The sequence below is a fragment of the Octopus sinensis genome, linkage group LG6, assembly GCF_006345805.1.
Source record: "Octopus sinensis linkage group LG6, ASM634580v1, whole genome shotgun sequence".
NCBI classification, from domain to species: Eukaryota; Metazoa; Mollusca; class Cephalopoda; order Octopoda; family Octopodidae; genus Octopus; species Octopus sinensis.
The window spans coordinates 21,212,726-21,223,697 of NC_043002.1; the positions used below are offsets into that span (position 1 = coordinate 21,212,726).

At 35.4% G+C, this 10,972-nt stretch overlaps 1 protein-coding gene across 3 annotated transcripts in view; it reads left to right on the top strand.

Moving 5' to 3' along the window:
* LOC115212913 (rho guanine nucleotide exchange factor 10) overlaps positions 1-10,713 on the top strand; it is a 186,827-nt gene extending 176,114 nt beyond the window's left edge. For all 3 annotated transcript variants that reach the window (XM_029781733.2, XM_029781734.2, XM_036503701.1), the window contains 3 exons: positions 5,121-5,275; positions 7,738-7,909; positions 8,687-10,713. In XM_029781733.2, coding sequence (XP_029637593.1) covers positions 5,121-5,275; positions 7,738-7,909; positions 8,687-10,212 — 1,853 coding nt within the window. In that variant the 3' untranslated portion in view covers positions 10,213-10,713. The remainder of the gene's footprint in view (positions 1-5,120; positions 5,276-7,737; positions 7,910-8,686) is intronic.
* The last annotated feature ends 259 nt before the right edge of the window (positions 10,714-10,972 follow it).

The following is a 10,972-nucleotide window of genomic DNA, read 5'->3' on the forward strand; positions in this document are numbered from 1 at the left end:
ATAGCACCAGCCTAAGAAGTGAAGGCACGTAGCCTAGTGGTTACAATGTTTCATTCACGATTGCAAAATCATGGTTTCAATTCCCAGCCATGGCAGTGCATTGTGTTTTTGAGTTTGAGCAAAACAAAGTACATCATTGCTCCTGTCCACTCTGCTGTAATTGAGTACCTCTGTGACAAACTGGCATTCTGTGCAGGATGAATGTTGTGATTTTGGTCACTTACTTGTCATGAAAACTGGCCTAAGTTCCAGAATATACAGGTCCTGCTTTGGGAAGTTTGTCATGTCTTTACTTTAACAAGACTTGGGAGTGGATTTTGTTGATATGTGTGTATGTATGTGTATATATATATATATATTAGAGGAAAAATAAAAACCAATATATACATGCCATAATGGACCCCTAACACAGATCCCTAGATCTAGCCTTAGCGTTGACCTTAGAACCTAATGGTTGACCAATTGTAGCACTTAGCCAGCGTACCTATTTGTTTAGATCGCAAGTGAGCTAAATCCCTCATATTCTTCATATATATATATATGTATATGTATATAATAATAGTAGTAGGGAATATAATTCCAAACTTACTGGGAAAATTTCAATTTAGCAATTCATCATCATCATCATCATCGTTTAACGTCCATTCTCCATGCTAGCATGGGTTGGACGGTTCGACCGGGGATCTGGGAAGCCAGAAGGCTGCACCAGGCTCCAGTCTGATCTGGCAGTGTTTCTACAGCTGGATGCCCTTCCTAACGCCAAACACTCCGTGAGTGTAGTGGGTGCTTTTTACATGCCATCGGCACAGGTGCCAGGCGAGGCTGGCAACGGCCACGATCGGATTGGTGCTTTTTACATGCCACCGGCACGGAAGCCAGTCAAGGCGGCGCTGGCATCGGCCACATTCGGATGGTGGTTTTTACCAGTCTAGGTGGCACTGGCATCGGCCAATTCTAAATCAAATTTCACAATATATAATATATGTATATAATTTAGAGAAAAACTTCTATTAAGCAATTCAATAATGAAAGATGTTATTTACACCATATAGAAAAAATAAATATACTATAAAAGCCTAATTCTAAAAATCAATAAAGTACATAAACAATAAATAATAAATAGTAAATTGACTATGCGCATTACTATTTATTGTTTATGTACTTTATTGATTTTAAGAATAAGGTTTTTATAGTATAGTTATTTTTTCTATATGGTGTGAATAACATCTTTCAGTATTGAATTGTTTAATAGAGGTCTTTCTCTAAATTATATATATGTACACACACACACACACCACACACACACATATATATATACATGCATGCATACATACATACATAGGTACATGCATGCATACATACATACATACATACATACATACATACATACATACATAAATTTATATTACAAGATACAAATAAGACGATCATTTATTTTCAAATTCAGAAACACTGTTAGAACAGTAGAAATATTGGGTAAGTTTCCCTTACAAAGCTGTTTGTTGACAAATGTTTCCACTTTGTAAGGGTAATTTACCCAATATTTCACTGTTCTAACAGTGTTTCTGAATTTGAAAATAAATGATCATCTTATTTGTATCTTAGAGTACACATTTCAATGCTTAAAAAAAAACAAATGTTAGGCGCAGGAGTGGCTGTGTGGTAAGTAGCTTGCTTACCAACCACATGGTTCCAGGTTCAATCCCACTGTGTGGCACCTTGGACAGGTCTCTTCTACTATAGCCTCAGGCTGACCAAAGCCTTGTGAGTGGATTTTGTAGACGGAAACTGAAAGAAGCCTGTCGTATATATATATATGTATGTGTGTGTATATGTTTGTGTGTCTGTGTGTGTCCCCACAACATCGCTTGACAACCAATGCTGGTGTGTTTATGTCCCCGTAACTTAGCGGTTCAGCAAAAGGGACCAATAGAATAAGTACCAGACTTACAAAGATAAGTCCTGGGGTCAATTTGCTTGACTAAAAGCGGTGCTCCAGCATGGCCACAGTCAAATGACTGAGACAAGTAAAAGAGTAAAGAGTATATATATATATACGTGTGAGTGTGTGTGTGTGTGTATATATACAGTAATCCCTCACTGTACTGTGGTTCACCCATTGTGCCCTTAATACAGTGCGGATTTTTCTAGCTGATATATGTAAATTTATATCATGGTTCCACAGTCTATTGTGGGTTTCAGCAGCCAATAGGTATTTATGTTTTTTTAGATTTTAATTATATCTGTGGCAAAATAAGCATTTTCACACTTAAAAATTGATAAATTAATAAATAAAAATACAGTACAGTACTGCACTGTGAAACACATTAATTAAAATATATTAAAAGAAAATATGTAGTGTACCGCAAATGAGTAAACAAAGAATTGCACATACTGTATAGAAAACAAAACTTGGGAATTGAGTGTATGGTGTTGTTTTGCATTATTAATAAAATATATACAAATTATAAAAATAATAAAAAAAATATACAGTACAGTACTGTTTCTACTTTGCAGATTTTCAGTTAGTTTTGGAATGTAACACCTGTGATAGTCAAGGAATTACTGTATATTATAAATCTTATTTAATAGATTTCTGCTTTCACCAAATTCAATGGTTTGTTAGAAACTACTGTTTCAAGTTTGTAGATGGGGCATAAATCTTTTCAGGACTTACTCATTCCACTCTGAATATTCAATATGAATTTGAATTCAACACAGAATTAAGAAAGCTCTAACAAAGTGCGTGTGTGTGCGTACATACATGAATACGTATGTGTGTGTTAGCTTGTATGCATATATAGGCAGATACATATGTATAGATGGATGGGTGGAGACAGATATATGGACACACACGTTCTCTCTCTCTCTCTCTCCCTTTCACACATATTGTCAAATATGTGTGTGTTTGTGTGTATATGTTTCAATAAACATGCCAACTTATATGATGAATGTCAGACTGAAATCTCTTTAGATGAAAAGCAAAGAATGATTAGAAGCAAACTAGTAAAGAATTTTTAGACTCAATATTATTGGCTATCAACAATTGAGAGTTTATACAGCCAAAGTAATTTCCTATTCATTCTAAATGTAAATCAAGCCATAAAAACAAATCCATTACAGGACATTAAAGTTCAAAATAAAATTTCACAGCTTATCATTGTTATTACTGAACTATAAAATGTGCACGAAATTGACAATTAAACTGAAAATACATTCATTGTGCCCAGCCTGAATTATGAACATTATTCTGTGTTTGGGATATATGGTATGAGGAAAGAAAAAAAAAAGTGTTTTGAACGATTGTTATTAGTGAGTGTATTCCTCCCTATATAAGTCTTTGTTTTGTTATTTTTTTTTACCTCTAAATTGATCTTTATGCAATCGTTTACTTTTAAAATTTGTTTTCAATTTGATTACACATTACATTTACATTTCATAGCATGTATATATATATATATATATATATATATATATAAATGAAAGAATGGAGTCGAACAACGATTTAACAAAATTCCTTTATTCTCGACATATGATTGTTCGACTCCATTCTTTCATTTATTTATAGTAAAAAAAACACATAAATTTCCACACGAAAGCACGTGATTTCTGCCCTTGGCATGTAGCTTCAACTGTGTTTTCTGACGTGAATTTGCTACCCGGGTATCGGTTAACCGAATTATCCATACTAGGATAATTCATTCAACTTCTTATATATATATATATATATAAGGCAATGACTGATACGGCTTGGCACCAGTGATGTCACAACTCATTTCTACAGCTGAGTTAACTGGAGCAATGTGGAAAGCACCAGTGGTGTGGAGAGGGGATGCTCGTATGCATGGGTGACTACTGGCCTTCCACAAACAACCTTGCGTGGACTTGTGCCTCAGTACATTTGCTTTTCATGATGGTTTTTACATTACATATGATACACAGATGCCTATTTTAATCTAATATTTCTTCAGTTTCATATACCGTCACCATAATTCAACATCCATTTTCCATGCTGGCATGGTTTGGATGATTTGACAGGGACCAGCAAGCCAGAGAACAGCACCAAACTCTACTATCAGGTTTGACATAGTTTCTTCAGCTGGACATCTGTCTTAATACCAACCACTTTACAGAATGTACTGGGTGCAAGCTGGCAGAAACATTAGCATGCCAGGTGAAATGCTTAGCAGTATTTCATCTGTCTTTACGTTCTGAGTTCAAATGCTGTCAAGGCTGGCTTTGCCTTTCATGCTTTTGTGGTCGAGGAAATAAGTATCAGTCAAGCATTGGGGTTGATGTAATCGACTAGTCCCACTCCCCCAAAATTTCAGGCCTTGTGCCAGTAGCAAAAAGGATTATTATTATTATTATTATTATTATTATTATTATTATTATTATTATTATTATCATCATCATCATCATCATTATTATTATTATTATTATTATTATTATTATTATTATTATTATTATTATTATTATTATCATTATCATTATTATTATTATTATTATTATTATTATTATTATTATTATTATCATTATCATTATTATTATTATTATTATTATTATTATTATTATTATTATCATTATTATTATTATCATTATTATTATTATTATCATTATTATTATTATTAAAGGTGGCGAGCTGGCAGAAACGTTAGTACGCCGGGCGAAATGCTGAGCAGTATTTTGTCTGTCTTTACGTTCTGAGTTCAAATTCTGCCAAGGTCGACTTTGCCTTTCATCCTTTCGGAGTCGATTAAATAAGTACCAGTTACACACTGGGGTCGATATAATTGACTTAATCCGTTTGTCTGTCCTTGTTTGTCCCCTCTATGTGTAACCCCTTGTGGGCAGTAAAGAAATAAGAAACGTTAGTACACCAGGCGAAATGCTTAGCAGTATTTCATCTGAGTTCAATTTCTGCCGAGATGGACTTTGCCTTTTTCCTTTTGGGGTCGATTAAATAAGTACCAGTTATGCACTGGGGTCAATATAATCAACTTAATCCGTTTGTCTTCCCTTGTTTTCCTCTCTGTGTGTAGTCCCTTGTGGGCAGTAAAGAAATAAGAATGTACTGGATGCTTTTACACAAATATATCTTTTTTATTTATCTATTGCAGATGAAGATTATAGTTGGTGTGTTGAGCATCCAGAAGTAATCAGTCTCAGTTCTAGTCCCATTGTTTGTTTACTGGACATCACATGTGATGACTGTATTTTAGCTGCAAGTGATAATATGATATACAAGATAGATTACTTCACTGGAAAAGTACAGGTAAGACACATTTGGTTATATTCCTGGCTGACTCTGTCCTCTGTATTGTTGTTGTTGCTGTTGGTGTTGCTGTTGCTGCTGCTGTTGAGCCAATGGTCTTCGTCTCAGAGCTCGCAAGATGGGAGAGGTCCGAAACGTGGTCCTTGCTATGTGTGTGTGTGTGTGTGTGGTGTGTGTGTGTGTGTGTGTGTGTGTGTGTGTGTAATCAGAATTGTAGAAAGGATTATTAAGCTGGTGTTTAGAACATAAAATGAACATGAAATTTTGAGACGTTTAATTAGATGTTTAATTAGAGGTTTAATTTAATTAGATCCCTTTAAAGCAGTAAGTTTATGTCATAGAACCAGGGATGGTCTCAGACAGATTGGTATCAAAATGGTTAATGGGCTAAAACATTTTTAAGGATTTAAGGATTTATATATTAGGTCACAGAAATATTCTTAGTAACCTTAGACACACCGTCATCCATAAAAGTTGAAGGTGGTACAAACTACGATAGCATACTAGAATGTTTAGTCTTGACCAAAGTTTTCAACTCACAATTGTATGGTTGTGAGTGCAATTTCTGGTTCCACATTGTGTTCTTGAGCAAGTTACTTTACTTCTTGTTGTTCCAGTCCACTCAGCTGGCAAAAATGAGTTGTACTTATAATTCAAAGGGGCCAGCCTTGTCACACATTGTGTCACACTGAATCTCCCTGAAAATTATGTTAAAATTATATTTGTCTGTGGAGTGCTCAGCCACTTGCACATTAATTTCACAAGCAAGCTGTTCCATTGAGTGGATCAAATGGAACATTTGTCATTGTAAATGATGGAGAGCCAGGCCATGCCGTACTGTCGTATGTGAGTACTGAGCAAGTACAGAATCACTAATTTGAAAGTGAAAGCATTTAGTGGGAGGTTTTTAATGAGGGGTCCTAAGGCGTATGTACTCTTACTGCTAGGTTAATCCAGTTGTAGCAATGAGGAAAAGATATACTTGCTGAATTAATTTAAAATCATATTAGTCAAGGAGCTAATGTTGTCTTTTCTCATCATGTAATTCTGCCTAATTAGATGTTTGATGATCACTGTATAAAATATGTTGAAACTAACATTATCTCTATATTTGTTTACATACCTGTGTATCTATGATTTTCTCTCTGTCCACCTGTCTGTCTATCTATCTGTTTATCTATTTGTATCTGTCTATCTATCTATCTATCTATCTATCTATCTATCTATCTATCTATCTATCTATCTATCTATCGTATGAATGACGAAGCCACCTTGAGCATAATCCTATGAATCTGGAAAAATTTTAAACAGAGAGTTACTTACTTGCAAATAAATGTGTTAACATCTGACATTATTGACCGAGGTTACCGTGGTCTTTTCCGTAGGCTTTTCTTTCTACGGATAAATCTTATCTGCTTCCCTCTTCACACTTTACACCATGACATTTCTGTGATACACGATCCCTATTGATCATTTTTTTCTTTCCTTTTTACGATCCCTTTTGATCAAAAACCTACCCCACTTTTTTTTCTCCCCAAAAAGAGAGCCACTTACTGTAATGTGTTTTCTTTTTGCATAACACTTTTGTCCAAGGTTCCCATGGTCTTTTCCATAGGCTTTTCTATCCACAGACAAACCTAATCAGTTTTCCCTTTTTACATTGACATTTCTGTGATACACGATCCCTGTTGATCATCCCCTCTTAAAAACTTTTTTCCTTGTCTTCTTCCCAAAAAGAAAAGCTCTACTTTGCATTTTGTCCCTTCTGTGTTCAGCCCTGCGTGGCCAATAAAGAAATCTATCTATCTATCTATCTATCTATCTATCTATCTATCTATCTATCTATCTATCTATCTATCTATCTATCTATCTGTGTATCTATCTATCTATCTATCTATCTATCTATCTATCTATCTATCTATCTATCTATCTATCTGTGTATCTATCTATCTATCTATCTATCTGTGTATCTATCTATCTATCTATCTATCTGTGTATCTATCTATCTATCTATCTATCTATCTGTGTATCTATCTATCTGTGTATCTATCTATCTATCTATCTATCTATGTATCTATCTATCTATCTATCTATCTATCTATCTATCTATCTATCTATCTATCTGTCTATCTATCTATCTATCTATCTATCTATCTATCTATCTATTTATCAATCTATCTATCTATCTCTCTCTCTCTCTCTCTCTCTATCTATCTATCTATCTATCTATCTATCTGTTTATATGTATGTGTGAGTAAATGCATGCATGTGTGAGTATATGCATACTCTTCTATCTACCTGTCTGAAGATCTGCTGCTATGTATACGTGTGTATATGTGTGTGTATATATGTGTGTGTTCCTATCTATCTGTTTCATATCTCTCCAGCATTTATCATACATCTACCACCACCACCATCATCACTACCACCACCATCATCTCTGTATATGTTTCATTTTGCAGGTCTCCTGTTGCCTGTCCCCTGAAGGTGTTATCCAACATATAGTGCAGGCAGGAGTTGGTATCTGGGTCTCATATCAGAACAGCCCAACCATACATCTCTATCATATAGAGAATTTGAATCTCTTACAGGAAATCAATATTGCTTCGGCTGGAACAAGGGTCCTTCCTGCAGGTGAGTAACTCTCTCTCTCTCTCTCTCTCTCTCTCTCTCTCTTCTCTTTCTCTCTCTCTGTCTTTCTCTCTGTCTTTCTCTCTGTCCCTGTCTTTCTCTCTTTATATATATATATATTTATATATGCTTATGTAACTTCAGAAACTCTATACCTCTGTCTTTAGTTTAACTCTTTATCTCTCTGTTTCAAATGTGTATCTCTCTCTCTCTCTCTCTCTCTCTCTCTCTCTCTCTCTCTCTCTCTCTCTTTTCTCTCTTAGTTGGGATAGAAGATACATACACATACACACACATATATATGTATGTATATGTGTGTGTTTATTTATAATAAACACAATATATATTTTTATGTTTGGCATGCTCTCAGCACATGAATCTAATAGTAGCACATAAAAACATATTGTGTTTATTAAATAATATTTATCTCTCACCAGATGGAATACTTTTTTGATCTTACCATCACAGAACAGTACATATATATATATATATATATATATTATTCAAAGAAGAATACAGTGTACGTTCAACCACAAAAGAGATACCCAAAGAATAGGATATCTGACTCGCTAGAAAGAGCAGTTAAAACTTCATGCCACCAATTGTTGTAATTGTATATATATATACATACGTACATACGTACATATAGATATATGTTTTATCTTTGATTTGATTTGATTCTCATTTTTCATAACTTATCTCCATAGTAACCCCTTATCTATTATCCTGACAGCATTCATGAAGTGTTATTATTTTTGTTGTTTCCTTTTATCATTTTAGATTCCCAAAAAGAATGTACTGTGACGTGTCTTCTGTCAAGTCTTGGAATGTTATGGATTGGAACGAACCTTGGCCTCTTGGTGTCGTTTCCTTTGCCTCGCTTACGAAATGGTGTTCCTCTAGTCAGTGGGCGTCCATTTGTCTCATATCATGGCCACAAAGAAACTGTCCGATTTCTATTACCTTTCATGTTGGGTTACAGAACAAAAACTGGCAGCAACACTTCGCAATACAATTCCAAAACGCTGTCCATGGCGTCCAAGATTCAAACACTGAGGACCACTGGCGGCAATTCTCGCTTCGAGGACCTCATTGAGGCTGACAATGGTGTTAAGATTGAAAATGATGATGAGGATGATGATGACGACAACCAAACATTGGTTGAGGAGAGCTATAAGATGCTACAGATGGAACTGAAAGCAAAACTGTCCAAACGCTACAACTCAACACCAAATCTACTTATTGAAGAAGACGAGGACAAAAATGAAGTGGTAAATGTGCAAAATAAGGAACAGAGAGGTACAAAGGAAATGGAAGTGTTGTATCGAAGTCTGATGGGTAATTCAATTAGGAGGGCACGCACACAATCCCTTCACCACCACCGGTTATCGAAGCAGCGGGGTCGGGCTAATAGTGGTGGCCAGCATGGAAACTTTGATAGTAAGTTTGGTAGTTATAATGACAATGGCATTAATAGCCGAAACACTTTAGCAGCCATCAAGGGGAATCCACTTTCGTCTCTGTCACAAAAGTACACCAAAAATTCAGCCATCCGTCGCAGAAGCAAAGATGAAACAATGTGCCAAAATGTTAGTGCCGGTCATGAGTTCATGGTCGCTGGTGCATCCACCACTTCTGACAGCACTCTTACTACTACTACTACTACTACTACTACAACTACTACAACAACAATACCAACATCAACATTAGTCCCAACAACAACAACGACATCTGCAACAACAACAACAGCAACAACAACAACAACTGTGGTAGAGAAGAAAAAAGCAACGTTGGTGAGACAAAAACCTACTGAAGAGATGAATGAGGACCCAGTTCCTGAAGCGGATGCTGACAATTCGGAAACAGCTTTGACAACAAACACAAGCACAAACACAGCCATCACTACAACACCGACATCTTCGACAACAACAGCACCAACAATATCTTCATCATCATCTTCATCACCATCATCACCATCATCACCATCATCAACGACAACAACAGCAGCAACAGCAGCATCATCAATGACCACAGCAACAGCAGCAACAACAACAGCAACAACAACAACAACAATGGCAACACCGCCGCCGCCAGCATCACCAACAGCAAGAAACCATTTCTCATCTCTGCAGTCACAAATGTCCCAAAGTTCTAGAATATGGGAATTCCAGGAAGAATCAGACTGTAACTCAATAATGATAGTCAGTGGAGGTAATGGATATTTTAATGCTAGTCCAAACACAGCAGCCAATAAAACCAGCAGAGGAAACGATTCCACACTTCTATTCTGGATCTACAAAATATGACATATATAACAATATTGTTGTTGTTATTGTTGTTATTGTTGCTGTTTAACCCCAGATTAAAGATCTGACAGAACAAACCTATAATTAATCCTTTTGTTATTATATTTCTACTGACAAATATTGGTTTTTATTTCAAATGAAATGAAGAATTTATTAAAATAACTTTGTTAATATTAAGCCGGTGTATAAAACATGAATTAATACAAATTTTTGTTCAAAGGTTTTAATTTAGACTCCTTTAAAACAATAAGTTTGTTTCATAGAACCATGGGTTGTCTCAAGTGGGTTGGTATTAAAAGGGCTGGTGTTTTTCCTTTCAACAGGGGAGTATATTTTACAATGTATTATTTTTTAAAATCTTTGGTTTTTTTTTCTAAAAACAGTAGTGCAAAGCCTGAAGGAGATTTAGCTGCTATTTCTAGCAAGTAGAGTGACCTTGTTGAAATGGTGTTGGTGGTATTTATTGTGGTGTAAGCAGTGTTGATAAATGTTTTAGAAATATAGTAGTGACTGTTGTTCTCTGTAAAATCAAATGACCTTACACAAAAGCATATTTTATATCATACCATTCCTCTTCTCCTTCACACACACACACACACACACACACACACACACACACACACACACACACACACACACACATACACACACACATATGCAAACACACATATGTGCATACTCACAAATACACAATAAAATTAATATATAAAAAATGAATTAACTACAATATGGTTGTGATCACTTGATATGCTAGAAAGAG